This window comes from Balaenoptera musculus, chromosome 8 (assembly GCF_009873245.2).
Source record: "Balaenoptera musculus isolate JJ_BM4_2016_0621 chromosome 8, mBalMus1.pri.v3, whole genome shotgun sequence".
NCBI lineage: Eukaryota > Metazoa > Chordata > Mammalia > Artiodactyla > Balaenopteridae > Balaenoptera > Balaenoptera musculus.
In genome coordinates, this window is record NC_045792.1 from 93,104,376 (window position 1) to 93,126,693 (window position 22,318).

Here is a 22,318-nt window from a genome sequence, read left to right on the forward strand (position 1 = left end):
TATGCCATTGCGTATTATAGTCATTTGACGCCATGAAGTTATTTGCCTTGAACTCCAAGACATGGGGAACTGTGTTATTTAATGCTCCGCGCGGGAGGGACGCCTGGCATTTAGAAGGCCCTCCATAAGGCTGTGTAACCGGAGCGAAGGTGTGTCGTGGGGACGGCACAGAAACAGAAGATGCAAGCCTTTATTCGGAAAAGCTTACAGGAACAATGACAGCACATTTAACAATGGTACAGAATCGTTTAACAAAGATGTGAAAATAAAACCATGGCTCCACGTCCACTTCTTACTACAATCTTCCCATTCACTAGCGTTGTCTCTGACCCCATTCCCTCCTCAAACCCAAGCTCAAACCAGACTGGGTCTGATTGGCCAATAGGAGCACAACCTTAGGTAATCGCGAGGCCTTCTCCAGCCAATGAGAGACCTGGGCGATTTGGCGGCGGTGAGACGTGCAGCCGTCTGGCGGAATCCTGGGGGCGTGGGGACACGTTGGGCGGGACTGAAGTTTGATTGGCAGGTGAGCGATCCGCCGCCTTAGAACGGAAACGCGGCTAGGTGAGAGCAAGGGGGGGGGTCGTGGGCGGGGCAGTGAAACTAGGGTCAGCCAATGACCGACGCACTACATGCAGAGAGAAAGCTAGATCACCAATGGCGGCACGGATATGGTGCCATGGGCGGGGTTTAGGCCCAAAGCTGTGTAGGAGCAGCGCCTATTACGGTAGTCCTCATCTTCACGGCCGGCGCCTCTGCCTGCATTCATTCGTTTGTTTTTTCCATTCACGAAGGTAGTGAGGCCTGGTTGAAAGCCATGGAGAGCGGTCTGCCTGCCGCCGGCTTCCTGTACTGGGTGGGCGCGGGCACCGTGGCCTACCTGGCCCTGCGCATCTCGTGCTCGCTCTTCACGGCCCTTAGGGTCTGGGGTTTGGGTCACGAGGCGGGGGTCGGACCGGGGCTCGGTGAATGGGCAGGTGAGTCGAATCCAGGGCCGCCGGCCCCCTCGCTCCTGCTGCGGCTCGCGCGGCTCCCGGCCGGGCCTGGTACGCGCTGTTCACTTCTGGGCCCAGCGCTTGGCCTTCCCGTCCCCAGCTCCCCTCTCCTCCATTCTGAGACTCCTGCGTCCCGCATACCTGCCTGTCCCCTAAGCCATTTTCTGGCTTGCTTAGACTTGTAGAGTTTTTAAATACTAAATACATTGCTGGCTTAAGTCAGCGAATCTGAAGTGCCACTTGGTGGGCGCGGGAGAAATCTGGCCTGAACTCCCTGGGGCTTGTGTCCTTTAAGCCGTTCCGGGTTAACGGAGTTAGTCGCCTTGCTGCTTGCTTCCTCAGTCGCACTCTACCCACCTTGGCTCGCCCCTTATGAGTGTTTTTAAAACAAAGTCTTTGTCTTGAATACTGGCCCTGTGCTCAGGATGAAAAGCATTCTGTTGCCTTTTGGGGGGCGAGGGTGGAGGAAGAGGACACAGAATTTCAGAAGACTTTCTGCTCTTTGGAACCTTGGATTCGGCCTAGTTCATGTAATTTACCAAAAAAATTTGGTTAACTATTCTGGAGTCCTAATGAGTAGCAAGAATTATTGCTTCTGCAAAACGGTAACTCTTCATGTAGAAATCGGAAATACTTTCTGCAGAAGGACATTTGCAGGAAAAAGTATTCCCAGAAAGAGTGAGCTAAACAAACAGGTCTTGTTCCATCTAGTCGGGGGATTTTGAAGATGGAGGAGAAAGGTCAGATTGGAGAAGTTGGGAAACATCTGAGGAAAGTTTTGCGCTTACTGTTTTTCTTTTTCTGCCTTTTTTGCTGATTTTCTTTCCTTATTTTTTGTTTCTTTTAGCTTTTTTTTAAAAAACCGAGTGATATGCCGTTCTCCGATGTGATTATTCATTCTGCTGTTTTATAATTGAATGTTCACTTCACAAAGCATTTTATTGAATTTTGGGGTAGTTAGGGGTTGCTTTCAGACTAAGCTCAAATAATGTACACAAATAATGTTACTCCATATTCTTAACTTTATTCACTCAAAAACATTTCAACAACTTAGTAGGAAAAACATAATAAATTAACATTTTGGGACAGCAACAAAAGGAGAAAACATCTCAAGTAGGAATGAATATGTGAAGCAGCTATTAACATAATACATATTTTAAAAAGTCACTTAATTGTTTTTTGATCGTTGAAAAAGCAAGTGAAGTGCTCAGCTTGATTATAATCAAGATTGTAATTTCACGGTTGATAAGCCCAAATTCTTGGTTGTCATGTTTGGAAAACTTGCTTGTTGACTCTTTTTTTTTTTAAATGAAGGTTTTATTTATTTATTTAGGTTGTGTTGGGTCTTCGTTGCTGTGCGCGGGCTTTCTCTAGTTGTGGTGAGCGGGGCTACTCTTTGTTGCAGTGCGCAGCCTTCTCATTGCTGGGGCTTCTCTTGTTGCGGAGCACGGGCTCCAGGTGTGCGGGCTTCAGTAGTTGTGGCACATGGGCTTAGCTGCTCCGACGCATGTGGGATCTTCCCGCACCAGGGCTCGAACCCATGTCCTCTGCATTGGCAGGCGGATTCTTAACCACTGCGCCACCAAGGAAGTCCACTTGTTGACTTTTGAACAAGACCCTAGTGCCTTAGGAAATTATATATCAAGATGAATAAGTTTTGTAATATGTAAGCAAAGACTTATGGTAAAAACTTTTTTTTTTCAACTATCTAAAATTGACCATAGTGGCTAATAACTCAAAGGGACCAAGTCATCTGTATATGAATCCATAGTAAAAAGCCAAGTGATATGACATTGTCATTTCATAAGTATTATTTATATTGAAAAGATTTGGCCCCAGAGGAAGGATGTTTGATAAATTAAGGGCAATGTTTAAAAGATTTGGAAATGAAATTTGAACTAGAACACTGGGATATAACAGAGAGGATCATAGTATCATAAAGTGAAATGTTATCCAGTTCACTTGTTGGGAAAACTGTCTTTTTTAAGTACTTAAGTAGAAAAAATAATGAAGTTGTTATTTTTAACATTACTTACATGTGGTGGCCTGGATCTTAAAAGTAAATACGTCTTCCTTTATGTCTCCAAATTCAGGGAATCTTTGAAAAACAAAGAAAAACTGAAATAATTTGAAAAACAAACCAGCAGAGATGACATTTGAATAATTAGGGTTAAATTGTGATTAAAAATAGGTAATTTGTTCAACCAGTTATTAGTGTAACTAACCAGGCAAGGGCTCGTGTACCTGTGGTGCTGAAAGCCAAACTCTGACAGTAAGTGTTTGCAGCAAAGTAAGGGTTTATTTGCAGGGCACCAAGCAGGGGAGTGGGAGACAAGCCTCAGATCCACTTCAACTTGGTCTTTGAGTTTAAGGTTCTGTTTTTTTTGTTTTTTTTTTTTACGGGAAAGAACAAAGAGGCTGGGGTTAATTATCATCTAGGGACATTTCTGTAACATTTCCTAATCATAGTTTTGGGAGTGAGGGTGTCTCTGGTTTATGATTCCCAGGCCAGGTGGTCCACGGCTCAGGGGTCTGTGAGCTCATCTTGTAGTGGAGAAACAGCCTGAGTTTATACGTTGATGATGTTATTGACAACAGCAGTTTTAGTACATTAATGATGTTATATGGACAGTGGCAGTTTCAGTCATCTGACTCTGGTTGATTAGTGTTCAGTTAGCACAGGATTGAGGTCAGAGGGGACCAGAGAAGGAATAAAGTTTTGGGTAGAGAGATTAATCATAAACTCAATAAGGGAACTCGGTTTTTTTTTTTTTTTTAAAAACATCTTTATTGAAGTATAATTGCCTTACAATGGTGTATTAGCTTCTGCTTTATAACAAAGTGAATCAGTTATACATATACAATATGTTCCCATTTCTCTTCCCTCTTGCATCTCCCTCCCTCCCACCCTCCCCATCCCACCCCTCTAGGTGGTCACAAAGCACCAAGCTGATCTCCCTGTGCTATGCGGCTGCTTCCCACTAGCTATCTATTTTACATTTGGTAGTGTATATATGTCCATGACACTCTCTTACCCTGTCACATCTCACCCCACCCCCTCCCCATATCCTCAAGTCCATTCTCTGGTAGGTCTGTGTCTTTATTCCCGTCTTGCCACTAGGGGAACTCGGTTTTAGGGCACCTTGGTGTCATTAGGGAGGCATTGCCTGGTTTCTAATACTGATGTTTATTTAACATCTTCCTCTCCATAACCAATTATTTTAAGTATTACATAGTAATGTGTGTTGAGTTGGTAGTATATTTTTATACTTGTTATTCTTAAGTCTCTGTATGTGAGTATGTTTAATTTCTCCCCTTCAGATTTTAGAATCTGAGAGGCAGGGACTGTGGGTCCTCATTTTTTGTCTTTTCCCACAGTAACTGGCATATTGATCAGATATAAGCTCTTCTAGACATTTAAAAAAAAAAAAAAAAAAACCTTGGAAAATCCCCAAAATACAGTTGTGCTTTGCAATCTGTAAAAATATTCCAGACCACAGATTCCTTAGTCTAGTAGGTTTTTAAGACCGTCCATTACATGGCCCATCCTCTAATTTATCTCCTTCATCTTCTAATCAAGAGCTGGGTCATCCCTTCCCTAGTTCTCTCCAGTAACAGTCCCACTCAAGTGAATCATGCTGATTTCACTAGGTCCCTAGCAGGTGGGTTTAGCCAATTTAGGAGGTAAGGCTCTCTTGCCTGCCATTGTCATGTGACACTTTCTGTATCTCTTCCGAGAACAAAGAGATCCTGTGAAAGTGGAGCTTCAAGTTGTTTGAAGGTCACTGTAGCAAGTAATGAAAAGAAGATTGCTAACAAAGGTGGTCAGTTTGTGCTAAGAAGAGAATAGTCCTTGCTGTGGAGCAACAGAGAATGTAATCTGTAGAATTTGGTTTGAGCGTAGACACATTTTGCATTTATTTGAGCAAGTTTCCATCATTGGAGTTCATCTAAAATGATTGATGTAGAAATAAAGTGGGGACTTCCCTGGTGGCGTAGTGGTTAAGAATCCGCCTGCCAATGCAGGGGACACGGGTTCAAGCCCTGGTCCGGGAAGATCCCACATGCCGTGGAGCAACTAAGCCCATACGCCACAACTGCTGAGCCTGTGCTCTAGAGCCCGTGAGCCACAACTACTGAGCCCACATGCTGCAACTACTGAAGCCGGCACACTTAGAGCCTGTGCTCTGCAACAAAGAGAAATCACCGCAATGAGAAGCCTGTGCTCCGCAACAAAGAGTAGCCCCTGCTCGCCACAACTAGAGAAAGCCCGTGCACAGCAACGAAGACCCAATGCAGCCAGATAAATAAATAATCTTTAAAAAAAATAAAAAAATAAAAATAAAGTGGAGGTGATAGGTGCAAAGACAAGGTAATTATACTTCCAAAGCCACTGATATTTTATCCTTTAAACTTGAGACAGCACTCTGAGCTCTTAGTTTCTAAAGGAGAGGATATAGCTCCAGGCAGCAAAGAATGAAGGATCCACTAATCAGTTAATGAGTTAGATTTTTAAAATAGCTTTATTGAGATATAACTCATAGACCATACAATTTACCCATTTTAAAGTGTACAATTCAAGGTTTTTCTTATATTCACAGGGTTGCGCAACCATCATTATAACCTAATTTTAGAGCATTTTCATCTTCCTTAAAAGAAACCCTGTACCTATTAGCTGTCACTCCCTCATTCCCACCCCCTCGAGCCCTAGTCTTTCTGTCTATATACATTTCCCTATTCTGGATATTTCATGGAAATGGAATGAGATAATGTGAAGTTTTTGGTGGCTGGCTTCTTTGATTTAGCACAGTGTTTTCAAGGTTCCTTCATGTTGTGGCAAGTTTCAGTGGCTTCATTTTTTTTTTTTTTAATTGCTGAATAATATTCCATTCTGTGGGGAAGGAAATCCAAAAAAGAGGGAATATATGTATATGTATAGCTGATTCACTTTTCTATACAGCAGAAATGAACACATTATAAAGCAAACTATACTCCAATAAAAATTAATTAAATAAAAAAAGGAAAACTAATGAAATCCATATAAAGTATGAAGTTTAACAACAACAAAAAATATTCCATTCTGTGGAGTGAGTTAGATTTTGCAAAGGGTCTTCTCCTCTGTATTTTGCCCTCTGCACATCTGCATTAGCAGATCCCTGAGATTTTCCAAAGCTGATGGAACTCATTTGGCTCTGTAGTATTGCAAGGTTTTCCTAATTCAGTAGACAATGAGGACTTAAAAAGGGTATGGGGTGTTGGGGTTCTCCTGTGGAAAAGCCATTCGTCAAAGCTGGCTCTGCTTAGCCAAGCTCCAAGAATCAAAGGGTTCTCAAAATCAGGTGTGGTACATAATTACTGTTTTTACATCAGACAGCTGTGCAGGATTAGTCTAGTTACCTCAAACTGTTGAAGGCTACTTGAGTGACCAGGGCCCACTGACAGTGGGTCCCTTTCTTTAACTAGGTTTTGAGGTATTACATGATTATGTATGTACATATGTATGTATGAAATGTTATTTAACTTGGCAAGTCCAGAAGAAATATTACTATCACTTACTGAATGCTTGAAGTGTTCCAGGCACTTCACATAGATTATCATTAATTTCTCTTTGAGTTGTGCTCCAAAATCCCCAGTGTACAGAGAAGGAAACAGGGGCTTAGGTAAATGACTTCGTCTGTGGTTTCATAGCTGGTGAGTTACAGGATCAGGATGCAAAGCCAAGTTGTCCGTTATGCAACATCTACATGCTGTGTGTGGTGGGGATTGGCTTACAGACTACATGGATACTTGGGGTGGATTCCTTTATACCTTAGGAACTTTATTGCTTTTTGATTTAAGGCACACTTTCAAATCTGGACATGCTCGGTAATTCTGGAAGCATTTCAGGATAAGTAGCACATTTTAGAATCAAGTAGCTTGGGATTTTCTTCAGATTTGTAACCATGAACACATTGGAAAGGCACTCAAGGTGCTTAACAAAGCGAAGGGTTTGACTGGCATCAGTACCTGACCTTGAATGCTGTTTTCTGTTTATCAGTCTGGCATTCTCAAATGGATTTAGTGATTCTCCGGAGGTCCAGCTTGGTTAGTGTAATATGCTCCCTGTTGACATTCTGGTAGACCTGTTCTTGCTGGTGAGTTTGTTTTTGATGTTGATCACAGTGTTTTTTAAAAAAGCTGTTTTTTTTTTTTGTTTGGTTGTTTGTTTTGTTTTTTTAAAGCAGGGCAGGTGGTGGAGGGCAGAGAAACAGATGAACTTAGTCATAAAAGTTCTTGAAGATATTTATTAATTCTTCACTTCATCTCTGAAAAGGGAGTCCATAGGCCTAAATGGAACAAAGTCTCCAGATTGGAGTTAGCAGCGGCAACCTTAAAGCACTAGGGCTAGAGCTGTGTAAGAGGAAACAGATGGAACTGGAGTATCGGCCCTAAAAGCATGCCCTGGTCTTATTTGGAGGAAAAACCAAAGAGGATGGTTTCCTGGAATTAGAAATTCAGCCTCCTTACTCTGAGCTGTTCCCTCCAACCTCACACCAGCCTCCATTGTCTCCTGCTCCCTTTTTTTTTTTTCTGTTCTTCCTCTTCCTTTCTGTGCAATAATAAGTTTCCTATTTAAGGGTCAAACCTGAGACCTCAGAGACTCAAATCTAGACTTGGATTCTAGCTCCTCCAGTTTAAGCTAGAGTGTAACATTGAGTAAGGTAGTAAACATCTGTGAGCCTCACTTTCCTCATCTACAAAATGGGGATAATACTGGAGCCTGTTTCATAGGATTGTTGTGAAGGGTAAATGAAAATACTTATTCTGTGTAAAACAGGTGGTGCAGTGCCTAGTACATAAATGCTTAATAACGTATTAGTAATATTATTAGCCTTTGTAGCATTATATATTAATCACTTGAGCTAATTGACAAGATAAGGCTTAGTAAGAAAAGGTTATTAGCTGGCTGACTGCATCTTCAGCAAACAGATTACCTTTGCTACTCAAGTGAGACTGTTGAGCTTCGAAACTAATTTTCTGTTTGTTTTTGTTGGTTGAGGATAATTTTCAGTTTCAGAAAAAAGTTATTGAAAGATTTAGTTAGTGAGCAGAGTACATTGGTAAGTGGGTTTGAATAGATCAATTCCATTGCCTTTAAAGCCATTTGTAGATAAGGATAAGTTAAAAGAAATTTTATTTAATAGTGTGTCTTAGTTCGTTTAGGCTGCTATAACAAAAATAGTCCAGGCTAGGTGGCTTAAACAACAAACATTTCTCACAGTTCTGGAGGCTGGGAAGTCAGATCAAGGTGCTGGCAGATTCGGTGTCTGATGAGGAACTGCTTCCTAGTTTATAGATAGCTGTCTTCTTTTTCTGTCTTCACATGACAGAAGGGGCCAGGGAGCTCTCTGGGGTGTCTTATAAGGGCACTGATGCCATTTGTTAGGGCTCCACCCTCATGACCCAATCACCTCCCAAAGACCCCACCTCCTAATACCATTATATTGAGGGGGTTAGGATTTCAGTATATACATTTTGTTTCTAGCATATGAATTCAGTCTGTAGCACAGATCCTTTATTCCATTTCTCTCCTGCTCATCTTTCCTGAACATAAAAATATTAAAATATAGCAATTTGTGTCTCTGCCTTCTGGGATAGATTACGATTAAGGCTAGGAGGCAGGGAGGGTGAAGCCTTCACCATCTTGGTGGAGAGTGTGATCCAACACTGTTCATTTGTCCACCCACCATCCACATCCTCCTGAGGCTGGCCATGGACCTTGTAACAGACCAGTGGGATGGCAAACAGGAATCAGGAACAAACTGCCCTGTTAAGTGGTGGAAAGCAGACACACTTGGTTCTATGGGAGCTTGTGAAAGAAGGTCAGAGTGATGACTGAGCTGAGATCTGAAGGGAAGTGAAGAGTAGCAGACAGAGCAGAGGGACCAGCAGGTGCTAGGCTCCTGAGGTGGGAAAGAGCAGGGTCCCCTTAAAACAAGGCCTGAGCGCTTGGAGCCAAGAAAGGGTAGGCATGATGTAAGATGGGAGTGGAGAGGGGCTCAGGGGCCAGTGAGCAGGGCCGTTTAAGAACATGGAAGACAATTGTGGGGATTTTAAGCAGAAGAGTAATGCTGAGTTGCAACTTTATTGTTTTAAGTAAATTTATTTATTTATTTATTTTTGGCCTGCGTTGGGTTTTCGTTGCTGCGAGTGGGCTTTCTCTAGTTGTGGAGAGAGGGTTCTACTCTTCGTTGTGGTGCGTGGGCTTCTCATTTTGGTGGCTTCTCTTGTGGAGCTTGGGCTCTGGGTGCTCAGGCTTCAGTACTTGTGGCACTCGGGCTCAGTAGTTGTGGCTCGTGGGCTCTAGAGCACAGGCTCAGTAGTTGTCGTGCACAGGCTTAGTTGCTCCGCGGCACGTGGGATCTTCCCGGACCAGGGCTCGAACCTGTGTCGCCTGCATTAGCAGGTGGATTCTTAACCACTGCGCCACCAGGGAAGCCCTGAGTTGCAACTTTAAACAGAAGTTTTTGCTTCTGTGATCTTTCTGAAGCTGTTGCATTGTCACAGAGGTAGAGAAGAGCAGATTATTCACATAATCTCAGTTAAAATTGCCTTTAAAAATGCAAATTCATACTTTATAGTAAGGGAGGCCATTTTTGTGCACTTTCTGGTTATCATCTTTCAAAGACTATTTCTCCCTGGGGGAAAATCTAATCACTGTGGTATGGGAAGTTCTACTCTTGACCAGGGACTGGATGATAACGTTGCATGAACCCTGAAACTGGGTTATTGCTTTCTCGAGGTCACTCCATAGGACCATGGTGTGATAGTTGAGAAGCCTGCCACACATCCGTCTCAGAAGGAATGCTTTGTTTTCTTATTCATTTTGTCTGGTGAAAAAACGTGTTTGTCTGGTGAAAAAACGTGTTTGCCTGGTCTCTAACTGGCAATTCCAGGGAGACTATCCAGTTTCTGAAAAGTTATCCTTACCACTATTAAGTGAAGTTATTTCTACTTAAATGATCTAGTCATTGGGGGAAAGGAGGAAAGACTAGAGAACTAAAGATTTTGAACAATTACTGCCTCTCAGGAGTATGACATTGGGGAACAGTAACGCTAACGGAAGATTGGCTTTAGGGTCAGTACAGCAGGTCTGAGCTTTGCTACTTGCTAAGAAGTTTGACCTTGGAGAAAGATTGCTAACCTCTGAGCATAACTTTCTTCATCTAGTAAATGGGGCTGTTACTTTTCAGGGTTATTATGACAGTGGAATGAGATGTAAATGAGGTTCTCATGTAACATCTTATGTGTTTTTATGGATGCCAAGTAACATATATTTAAGACATCTTTATTTGTATACATTGCTCTTATTTGATGAAAAGAGATTGTTGAAACCAAGAAATGTAGTTCACTCAGCAGATAAACTATTGGAAATCTGAAGTTGTGAATAGATTGATTAGGAGGTGATTCACAGTACTCCAGGAGAATTGCTTGCTTTGTGAAAAGATTTACTAAGTGGTTCCTTGAAATATGGTCCCCATTAGTGAACCTGAGATACGATGGACTTAGAAAAATCTGGTTCTGTGCAACTTTTCAACTACATTGTAAAAACCTTGGGTCATTTTCAGCTCTTCTTCTCTCACCCACATACAGTCTATTAGGAAATCCTATTGACTTTAACTTCAAAATATCCAGTATCCAGTTCCTTCTACCACTCTGGTGTAAGCCACCAAAATCTCTTGCCTGGATTATTATAACAGCTTCCTGTCCTTCTGATTCCACCTTGGCTCCCCTATAATCAGTTCTTACAGAGCAGCCAGTGATCCTTGAAAAGTTCTAGTCAGATCATGTGATCCTTTGCTCAGATCCCTCCAATGTCTTCTCATCCTGTTTACTTATTTATTTTTTTAAAATGAATTTTTATTGGAGTATGGTTGCTTTACAATGTTATGTAAGTTTCTGCTGTACAGCAAAATGAATCAGCTATACATATACATATATCCCCTCTTTTTTGGATTTCCTTCCCATTTAAGTCACCATAGTGCATTAAGTAGAGTTCCCTGTGCTATATAGTATGTTCTCATTAGTTGTCTATTTTATACATAGCATCAATAGTGTATATACATCAATTCCAGTCTCCCATCTCATCCTGTTTAGATGAAAACCCCACTTGTCACCATCTCCCATACTGCATACTTTGCTCATGTATGACATTTCTTGTTTGTCTACCCCTGTTAGAATGGAAGCACCATGAAGACAAAGATCTGTCTCTCTTGTTCACTTACGTATCTCAAGTGCCTAGGACAGAGCCTGCACAAAATAAGTGCTAATACATAGTTGTTGTATGAATGAAAATATTCAGGTATTCCAGTGTTTTTGAGGGATAATGTATTTTTTGTGGGGAATTATCTTCTCTTTCTATTTTCTCTTATTAGTTGTAAATCTAAGAAATATTAGTGGTCTCCCCACCTCTAAAAATGAAATTATTTAGTCTGAAAACAAAATATAGATTATAACCTCAGGAAGAAGTTCTCATAGTATAGACCCTGGAACTAGACTGCCCTGAATGTCTTTGTGTCCCAGGCGTGCCTGTACTTACCGCTTCTTTCTGCTTCTGTGTCCTTTTGCTTGTGCAGAGACATTCAGTAGTTTCAGTGGTTGTTGAATGTTGATCTCTCTGCCTGGAGTGCTCTTTCTTCTGTTGTTCACTCTTCCTTAATTCTCCTGTTCATGAAATTCTACCTACTTTTCAGAGTCCTGATTCTGAATGTTTATGTGCAGCTGCCCACATGGAAGCCATCATGTACTTTTGGAACTCTGATAGTGCTTGTTTTGTGCTTTTTTGTGGGCTTTTCCACACTTTACCTTTTTGGTTGTTTGTGTGTGTGCCTGTGCTTGCACTCATGACTTTGTTCTAAACTACAAGCCCCTCGAGAGTGCACAATAAATAATACGTAGTGAATGAATATATTTTCTTTGAATTATATTTTGATGGGGATGGGGTGTTTTGCTTTACTTTTGTATTTTTTTGGTTATGTTTTACAAAATAATTTGTACACCTTTTTTCCTCTTTGTTTTAAAACCTCAAGTGACACCTAAAAAGCTAGATTGAAGTTAAACCCAGACTGACTAGACAAAGACTGGTTATGGAATTATTGTAGCAGAGCTGGGATAACAGTTTTGAAAGTGTGAAATGCAGTGAGAGCAAAGAGATGTCCTTGTGTAGCATTGGTAATAAGCTAATCTTCCTTCATACTTGTGTTAGGAAATTGCTGTAGGAAATCAACCACTTTGCCAGATTTAATAAACATTTCAATATTAATGGATATATTTATTGTTCATCCCCAAGTCTTTATAAAATTGTTACAAGTAGGCTTTCTTTTAGTAAGAAAGACTTTTCCAATGAAAGTTCCAGTGAAACCTTGCTAATTGGTAAGGCTGAGATGAATGAGTGAAAAAACTGAATTCTAGGATGTGTTGACCAAAATGTAGTTTTGTTATTTTAAAGGCCTGAGAAAATGAACCCACGCCTTCTAGAGCCTTCAGACTTTTTGGGGACATTGAGCTGAATTTCCTGGAAAATCTCTTTGGTAGTAAAGGCATCGAATGGTCAATGTATATACTTAATAACTGCTAGAAAGTTAACCACAGAGCATTGAATATATGCGTTGTTTGCTTCATGGAAAGAAATGAATACTGCAGTTGGTTGATAATCTACAAAAGTTTAGTCAGCCATTTTGTGAGAAACTTGAGAAAATTGAAAAATCATTAGGAGGCAGAAGAGACTAATGATAGAATAACAAAACTGGAAGGGCTGTTGGTGACCTCTTCAGTTGAACTATTAGGGAAATAAGCTGGAAGAGGTAATGACTTGCTCAAGTTCATTCATCCAGTTAGAGATTGTTTAGGCAAGAGGGTCAGTGGCAAAGAGCAGAAAATGGGGGTTGCATCGGTGGTCGGTTGATTAAAAGCAGTGGTAGGAGTGATGAGTGGCAGGCTCTGACAGCAGAATAGAAGAGACTTGTCAGGGATGAATTAAGAGAGGAAAACTGGTGAGGAGGACAGGCAGAGGTGATGAGTGCTAACAGTAAGGATGCTGGCAGAACTGAACTTCATCCCATTTCCGCAACTGGTATGGGGCGAAAAGCCTTCTCTGTGCAAGAGCCTGAACTCTCGAAGAAATGACACACATCTCTGTAGCCCCGAGGGTACCATGTTTCCTACTCTTGGTACACTCCTACATGGATGTTAAGACCCGGGGACTTTTTCACTATGTATAGTGCTACAAGCCAAGTGGGTCGATCCAATGTCTCTTATCTATAGTCTTGGCTGTGCCTGTAGCCCTAACTACAGATGATGTTGATGACACTAAATTGCCAAGGAAATACTGTATAGTTTTTAGGATTGCTTCTCAAGGTGGCCAGCAAAGGGTGCAGTATCCTTTAGAAGTTTAAATTCCAGTTTTAGAGTTCCCTTAACCTTCCTCGTATGTAGAAATCTCATTCTCCAGATTGGTTTTACTGTAATGCCGGCAGTAACTGCTCACCACCAAGAGACTTCCAGTAGAAATATTGCCAAGCTTGCTTTAATGATTGCTGAAACTCCCATCTTGTCACATAAACAGACTTAATAAAGTAAGCAAGCTCTCCTAATCTTGCACATTCAGTCATAATTTTGCTGTGGAACGGGGAGCAGCTTCTTATCTGTTGTTCCAATACCTATCATTGCCTGTCATGAGAAAGGGGAGGATGATCTCTTTATAGATAATGTGAAAAAAAAAACACAGGGGTTAGACAATGATGTTCACACATTCTGAATTAGAGGAGGCTGAATTCATGAAATTTTACCGTAATGTTGACATCTTAATTTACAAATTGCTTTTGCAAGTATTCTCCAATGATTGCCATTACCACCCTGTAGTTATTATTTCCACGTAATATACCAGGACCAGAGGGAGCTGCAGGGACTGGTATAGGGGTTACACAGCTAGTAAATGACACAAGAAATTGAATCCAGGTTTTCTGAGTCCGGGCTCCTGCCAAATTTCCTGCCGAAGCTCCTGATAAGGGTGATTCTAAGGCAATTTGCAGTTCCTGTCCAAGAGCTTATACATCGGAGACTTCCTCAAATGTTGTCTGAAAGTGAAAGGTCTGTTTATGCCAATATCCATGGGACATAAGAATCAGTTGGATGTGTTGGTTAAAAATAGAGAGTCTAGGGCTTCACTACAGACCCACTCAATCAAACTCTCTAAGAAAAGAACATGGGAAAATGTATTTTTAACAAATTAAGTTGATTCTTAAGATCATGCATTTTGGGAAACACTGGACTGGGGTCGGGCTAGCCTTAGAAGAAGGCAGTGGACTATACATGCAGGCTTTTTAGCCAGATAGCTATTCTTGGTACCAGGGCTTGGTTTATAATAGTGTTAAAACTTCAAGTGATTTCTGTACTAAATATTTACATATAACTTTGACAGTTAAATAGAGATTCTATTTTAGGCTAGTTCTGTGTTTGTGCATTTGAAATAGATTAGAAAAAAAAAGAGAAAACTTGAAACTTCTCTGTGTTCCTATGCAATGAGAAGAACCACAAGCAGCACACCCAGTATTTCCCAGTCTTCACTAATTGGAGATCGGGGGTGAGGGTAGTGGGGTCAATAAGAATGGTTTTTGGTAGATGCAAATAATTGAAATTTTACTTTGCTTTTGGTAAGACCATAGGAAGAATAGCTGAGGACTTTGGAAGCTTCACTATAAAGAATAGAGAGGGGCTTCCCTGGTGGCGCAGTGGTTGAGAATCTTCCTGCCAATGCAGGGGACACGGGTTCGAGCCCTGGTCTGGAAAGATCCCACATGCCGCGGAGCAACTGGGCCCATGAGCCACAACTACTGAGCCTGCGCGTCTGGAGCCTGTGCTCCGCAACCAGAGAGGCCGCGATAGTGAGAGGCCCGCGCACCGCGATGAAGAGTGGCCCCTGCTCGCCGCAACTAGAGAAAACCCTCACGCAGAAACAAAGACCCAACACAGCTAAAAATAAATTAATAAATAAATTTATTAAAAAAAAAAAAGAATTGAGAGAACAATATGTCCTTATTTTCTATTTGTGATTGTTTTTTTAGTGGCCCCATTTCTTAGTTTATATATATTACATTTATAGACAAGAACGTTTTAAGTCTGCTTTCTTTCTTTATAGATGGATTTAAAAAAGAATTATCCTTATTGTGAAATTAATATAAGTGATTCTTATTGGGCCAATAGACTGGAGAGGATGTTCTTTTTCTTTAAACAAAAAATTAAAGTCCTCCAAATGAGGAAACAGCAGCAAAATGGGCTTAGGTTTAACCAGAAGAAATTTCGATTATAGTTGGCAATCTGAATGACTTTTGTAGTGATTAAACAGTGGAATCGGGTCATTCATTCATTCAGCAGATAATCATTGTGTGCTGACTATGTGCTTGGTGTACCGCATTGGGTCTGGAAACTAGTGGTGAGCAAGAAAGCCTTGGTCGCTACCTTCTTTGTTCTAGTAGAGGACACAGATCATTACATAAGCAGCTCCGAAAAGTTTAGCATGAGCCAGCTATGGGAACACCTCTTCAGGGGTTTAAAGGTTTCTATAAGGGGCTTCCCTGGTGGCGCAGTGGTTGAGAGTCTGCCTGCCAATGCAGGGGACACGGGTTCAAGCCCTGGTCTGGGAAGATCCCACATGCTGCGGAGCAACTGGGCCCGTGAGCCACAGCTACTGAGCCTGCGCGTCTGGAGCCTGTGCCCCGCAACAAGAGAGGCCGCAGCAGTGAGAGGCCCGTGCACCGCGATGAAGAGTGGCCCCCGCTCGCCGCAACTAGAGAAAGCCCTCACGCGGAAACGAAGACCCAACACAGCAAAAATAAATAAATAAATAATAATAAAAAAAAATAATAATGAAATCTGCCATTCTGACCATTCCAAAAAAAAAAAAAAAAAGTTTCTGTAAGAAGTCAAATTTAATCCAAGGTGTGGAAGAAAAGTAGTAGGAAGATGATGATGTTAATAATAGTAATAAGACAAAATGTTTGTTAAAAAGCTTACCATTTACCAGATACTCTTCTAAATGCCTCAATGAATTCATTTACTCCTCACGCACTCCAATAAGGTAGGTCCTATCCCCATCTGACTGAAAGAAAGCTAAGATAATAGAGAGGTCAAGCAGTTTGTCTGAAGGCACATGGCTAGGAAGTGGAGGAGCCCCTGGGATTGGAACTCCTGTGAACTCTGCAAACTGTGTTGATGAGTGAGAAGTGGGCAGGTGGGGGGTTGGAGGACAGGGGAGTTTTTCCAGCAGAGAGAAGACTTGGCGTGAAGACCTTGAGGAAAGTGAGAGCATTCAAGAACTTTGAGCAGACAGTCCTTGAGAGGAGAGAGGCAAGAGATAAGACTTAGAGAAATGGGCAGCGGGCCAGTCCTAAAGGACCTTGAGGCTCCGTGAGGGTTTTATTTATTCTCAGGGCAGTGGGAAGTCATTGAAAGATTTTAAGCAGTAGATGTCATGATCGAGTTTGTATTTGGACCGCTTACTCTCGCATTTTGGAGAATGGATGTGGAGGGAGCCACCCAGGAGATGGGGGGGGACCAGCAGGAGACTGGTGATGGGTGATGGTGGCTTGGATTAAGGTCATGGGGCAGGGACTGAGCGGGGGAGTCAGACGAGAGACAGAGGTAGAAGTCCTGGGCCCTCGTCACAGGTATGTTGTGTGTGTGAATGAGGCGGCAGAGGCTGACACTGGGCACCGACCGTGGGAACCCAAAGAGAAGGAGCAGGATTTGGGAGGAAAGCAGTGATTCCCGTGTGGTTCTGGGTGGATGTCCGGCAGTCTTCCTGTAGATTAGCACTGGCCCGAGCCTGATGTTCTGAGCTCCTTACCAAAGTCCTTTGGCTCAGCAATCAATTATAGTTGTCAAAAATTATATGCTATATCTTACGATCTATAGAAACTTTGGAGCCTCAACATGTAATATCTTAGGACAAGGAGAACATTATTTTTGAGCTGTTTGAGTGCATCCCATGTAGCACTTGGTGGCTTAGTTTGGTAAATGTTTGCTATTTCCTTTTTAGGCGGAAAAGCAGGGAAACACAATCAGAAGACCTGAGTTCAGAGTCCACCTTCCTTTGACATTTATTATCTGTGGAATTTTCAGTCAGCCTCTCTGTTTATTGCATCTATCAAATTATGTCTAAAAATACCCACTCTGTATATCTTCAGAGATATTGAGTCTCTGAATCGTGTCTGGAAACACTGTACAAAGCATTATGCACAAACGGGACATGGGGCCTTTTTCCCCCTTCCATTTTCAGTTAGAAACCTAGAAATAGAATTGCCCCATGAGTTGATCAGAGCCTTTGTGTGAGGTTCAAATTGCTTCAGAGATTTATTTTGGGATCTGTTGCACATTTGTCATGATCAACACCTAAGTTTCTTTTGAAGTGATTATCTAATATATGTCAATTTTAGAACATACCTAAAACTTTTTTTTAAACAACTTTGTTGATGTAAGCTGGGTTTCTGCATGAAAAGTTAAACTAATTTAACCACAAATTATGTTAATTTTAAATAAATACTTCAACTTTATTTTTAACATATGCAATGGCTATGGTTAGGTATAATGGATTAAGGTTATAGTTAAGTTATTGGCAGTGAAGTGTCATTTCAACTCTGATGTAATTGGAAGACTCTCAAGTTTGACATAACTGTTTAAAGTTCCATTATTGTATTAGAAGCGTTATTGTAAGAGGTAATTAGAAGTTCCTGTCATTTCTTACTCGGTACCCTACTGTTTTTGTCTCAGGCTTAAAGATATTCAGAGGGTACTTTTTCTTTAGTTAAAGGTTTTCTATTCCAACCTTCATTTAAGCTAGATTCTTATGAATTATGACATTGATGACATAATGGTACTTTTTAGCTCTCCAGAGCAAAAGTATTATCTTTGATATGAGGAAGTAGTTTCCGGATGTACTTTGATTCTGATTTTAAAAAATATAGCAAAGATTAGGACCATGTATAAACACCCAAATCTTCTAATAATACTTGCTTCAAAATACATTACTTCTTTGAAAATTGTGAATTACTTTTTTTTTTTATTTGTCAATGTGTTAATGTTTCTTCAAATGGAAACATTTACTTTTCTCTCCTTTTGCATTCCTATCTTTCGGTTCTCCCAGAAGCAGATACTGAGACAGGGACTCAAGTGCAATTAGTTTGTTTGGAAGATGATCCCAAGAAACACCAGTAGGGAGGGAGACAGGGAAGGGAACACAGCCAATAAAGGGGCTATTATCAAGACCTGTGATCACCTGTAGCTAGTGTAGAACTCAAGTTTCAGAGCTACTTCACCTGCAGGGCCTGGAAGCTCAAGTATTTTATATACCAATGGCCATTAGTCACTGGTTGAGGGCTGTTGGTGGTGAGGAACACTAGTTCGATAGTACTTATGTCCACTGTGCACTTGGGTGTTGCTGGCTTCAGCCCCCAGATAAAGCCCTTGGGGCGAAGAGACACATTTGGAATGTGCTGTCCAATGGTGTGGTCAGCATGGATATGGACAGGGCACTACCGGCTTAGCTCTAATTCCCATCACCATATTTGCCCTTGGTTTCATTTTCTTTAAACAAAGCAACGAATAAAGACCAAGGAAAAGGTAGGAGGAGTTATTTCCTGGAAATAATAAAAGAAATATAGTGGATTTGAAGTAGATTTGATATATGTTATAATCTTTCACTGTGGATGGGAGTTCTGCTACCTCTCAGGCTGGTTGATGGATTAGCCTGTTTTAAGTGTTTTTACACTTTTTATAAATACAGATGACTGACTAAATATTGAATGAACTTCATTAGGATTATGTTTGCATTAAGGTATGAATTAATCTCTTCCTCTCCATAATTTAGTTCTGATCTACTAAACAGGAGATGGTTGCCATATGGTCAGTACAGAGTGAGTACAGCATTTGAGGGAGTTGTGGCAGATGTGGTTGGTTGCTTGTTGACAGAATGCCAGATTTGTATAGGTATTGGACAACCATATACTTCAGAGGAGAATGGCCCTGTCCTCAGACCCAGGGACCCAATCGTAGTTTACACTTATTTTGATGATTCCTCTCTCCTTGCTAGAGATTGGTTTAGGAATGGGCATGTAGCACAGTTCTGGCCAATGAGATGTAAGAAATCTCCTGGAGCGAGGGCTTCTGAGAAGCTTTCCTCCCCTTTCAAAAGAGGCAGAAGGAAGGGTACTGGTCTGTGAGGATGTGATGCCTGTAGCCGTCTTTGGGACCAGAGGGGACAAACTGAGGAAGGAACCAGCACACTGAGGGCTGCAGAGCAGAAAGATGGAAAGCATCTGGGTCTTTGATTCTGTCATTGAGATGCTGAATTCACCCATTCTGGTGGTGCCTTACACCTCCTTTTGTTTTCAGATAATAAACCCCATTTTTCTTAAAGCTATTTCTGTTATTTCAGCTGAAAGCATCCTAACCTACAGATTCAGTAGAAAAGTAGGGAGAGTTTCTTGTTTTGAGTAAAATTTTATAATTGATGTAAGGTCCTATAGACTTGGATAAACAATATATTGCAGTTCATTTGAATACTGAAATGGATGAAAGGAGGCCAACTTTGGTATGAGATATGATTGCACGTCTCATTAAACAAATAAAGTCTCATTCCTGATTATGCTGGTCATTGAGTTCTTGGCCATATTAGGCCATTAAATTGTTTTAGTCAGGTCTACAGTTTATAAAGCCAAAGAGTATAAGTATGTGAAAACTGTCTTATTGCCAAGATTCTTTGAGAACTGTTACCAAATGATTTAGGAATATTGGGTTTTCAATTAATTTGAAGTAAATGTCATAAGATGGTCTACTTTAAGTTAGTCTAAGTAACTTTATTTTTAGGGAGTACCTAGTAATCTGAAGACTTTGACCCAGTGTAGTTCAACTGAGTTGGAAAAGGATCAGGACTGGACATGAAGAAGTGAAGGTGGGGTGGGTGCATGTTATGTGTGGGTCTGTTACTATCCTTAGAGCTTATTTCTCTCTAATTCCATTTCAAAGCCAGTAAGAAGTCAGTAGTGTTCATTACCCTGATGGTATATTCTTAGCTTTGCCATTTCCCCATATTAATGTATTATTAATATAAAAATTATGAAATCCATTTCAAATATTCCTGGTTGGGGCAACAATCGAATATAAGGTTAGAGATTCAGTGTTATTTAAATTCCCTTGTTTTTAAAGTCCAAATGGGGAAATGTGCCATCTGAGTCACTGAAAAGCTGGAACAAAGATACAGGAGCTTAGGGACATGGATTCTGCTTTGTATCTCAGAGAGGGATATGGCCTTACTGATGCTGAGTTTGTTTTAAGAACCAGGAGAGCCTGATGTGTGAGTCTAAATACTATTTTAAAAAGAAGATAGAGATTGAGTTCATCTTGAATAGCAGTAATGCAAGGACCAAGTCTAAAAGGACTGTAGTACAATAAGAAATTAAGCCTCTCGGGCCTGTCAAGACTCAGGTTGGCCATGCACCATCGCTGGGGCTCAAGGGAAGCTGTGCTTCTTTGTGTGGGTGTGTCACTTCTGATAGGAGAGATTCGGTAACTTACTCAAATTTTGTCCCTTGAATGAAGGGGTGTGTGTGTGTGTTCTTTTCCTGCCTTCCTCTTTCAGAGGTGAAACACTCATGGGTTTTGGAAAGATGACTATTCTTGTGTTTAAGAAACAGGTATTATTTAAGGTAAGGTATTATTGCTGATTAGTGAAAGAATCTGATTCTCTGGTAACAGATCAAAGGCAAGTATAAGAAGACTAGGACAGCCATTATCACCAGTTTTAATTTTGTAGTTTTTATGCCTCTTTTTCTTCTGTATTTGTTGTTACATTTTTATATTACTACCATTTCTGCCCCTTATTTGGTATTGGCACCTCATATCAGGCGTACAACATATATCATGGATATTGTATCGTCTATTCTTGGGCTGTCTCCATACTCCCATCATTAATCTTTCATTTAATTGATTCAACAAATATTTGATCATCTTCGGTGTGCCAGATACTTTGCAGTGTGCTGGGGGGGATAGCAATGAGCAAAATGGTCCAAGTGTTGGCTTTCATGGAACTTGCATTTTAATAGGGAAGGATGGACAATAAACAAACAAATAAATATTTGGTAAGTCTTGCGATGAGATGTACTAAGAAGAAAAATAAAGCAAGGTAGACAATAGAGAATAACAGGAGCATGGAGAGGAAGTTTGTATCCCTGCTAGTTTTATATAGGGTAGTTAGGCAAGATTTTCTCATGAGGTGACATTTGAACTCAGACCTGAATGCAATTGCCTCTCTCCACCCCAGCCATCCTGGCCTCCTTGCTGTTCCTTGTGCATCTACAGCACAGGCTTTGTACTAGTTTATCCTTCTGCCTAGAAGACTCTTCTTATGGTTAGCCATGATTTAAATAAATGGGGAAAAGGATTGGGAACGATCAATTGTGTTACCAGGCAGATCGAATTCTTTCTTCTCTTAGGACTGCAGAGGATTGGTCTGCCTGCCACTGAATTATGTAGAAGATCCTAGCTGGAACTTCTGGATTTCTTTGATGCGCTTAAAATAACATGAATAATTTGTTTAAATGTACATGATATTTAGAAGATCTTTCTGAAGGCTTAATCCCACCCAAGTTATTCTGCCCCATTTGCTACTTTAAAAAATTAATTTGATCTATCTGTAATAAAAAACTAAGTTTTAATGTTTTGTCATTTGACCTAATAAAACGTGATTCCCTGGGTAATATCCATGGAGTTGTCCTCCATCACTTTACTTTCAACACAATAAAAGCTTAGAAAGCTTACTGATAAGTTGGAGCCGACAAACAGTTTTATTCAAAAGCAGTTTTTAAAACAACAAAAGACTGTTGTTTTCTAAGCTCCTCTGAAAGCTGTACATTTATTGACTTTATCGAGAAGTGCAGTGTTTGTGTCTCTTTGCTAATCTTTTTCCTAAGCATATTGAAACTACACCCTTATGATTGATTAGGTTTGTAAAGCAAAGGCAGCTATAAATGAACTTCTGAATAGCATCCCCTATTGGCTTATCTCTAAAATGATAATGCAAAAACCAGAAAATAAAAAAAACTATTTTTTCTGAGCTTATGATTTACGTCATTGCAAAAGAACTGAGTCATTCAACACCACATTCTCATGGTGATGCCTTGTTGGGACCTTAGTAGTTGTGTATATGCTTGTTGAAGAGGAGAATTTCTGTTTGCACTTACTCTTTAGATTATTCTGTACCTTAAGTGGGTCATTTTCACCATTTAAAAAAG

General features: G+C 40.8%; 1 protein-coding gene across 1 annotated transcript in view; it reads left to right on the plus strand.

The window, feature by feature from the left end:
- Positions 1 to 679: 679 nt before the first annotated feature.
- Positions 680 to 22,318, plus strand: part of HSD17B12 (hydroxysteroid 17-beta dehydrogenase 12) — a 173,980-nt gene continuing 152,341 nt past the window's right edge. Inside the window, exon 1 of the mRNA XM_036862379.1 lies at positions 680 to 977. Within this exon, the coding sequence (XP_036718274.1) occupies positions 818 to 977 (160 nt within the window). The 5' untranslated portion in view covers positions 680 to 817. The remainder of the gene's footprint in view (positions 978 to 22,318) is intronic.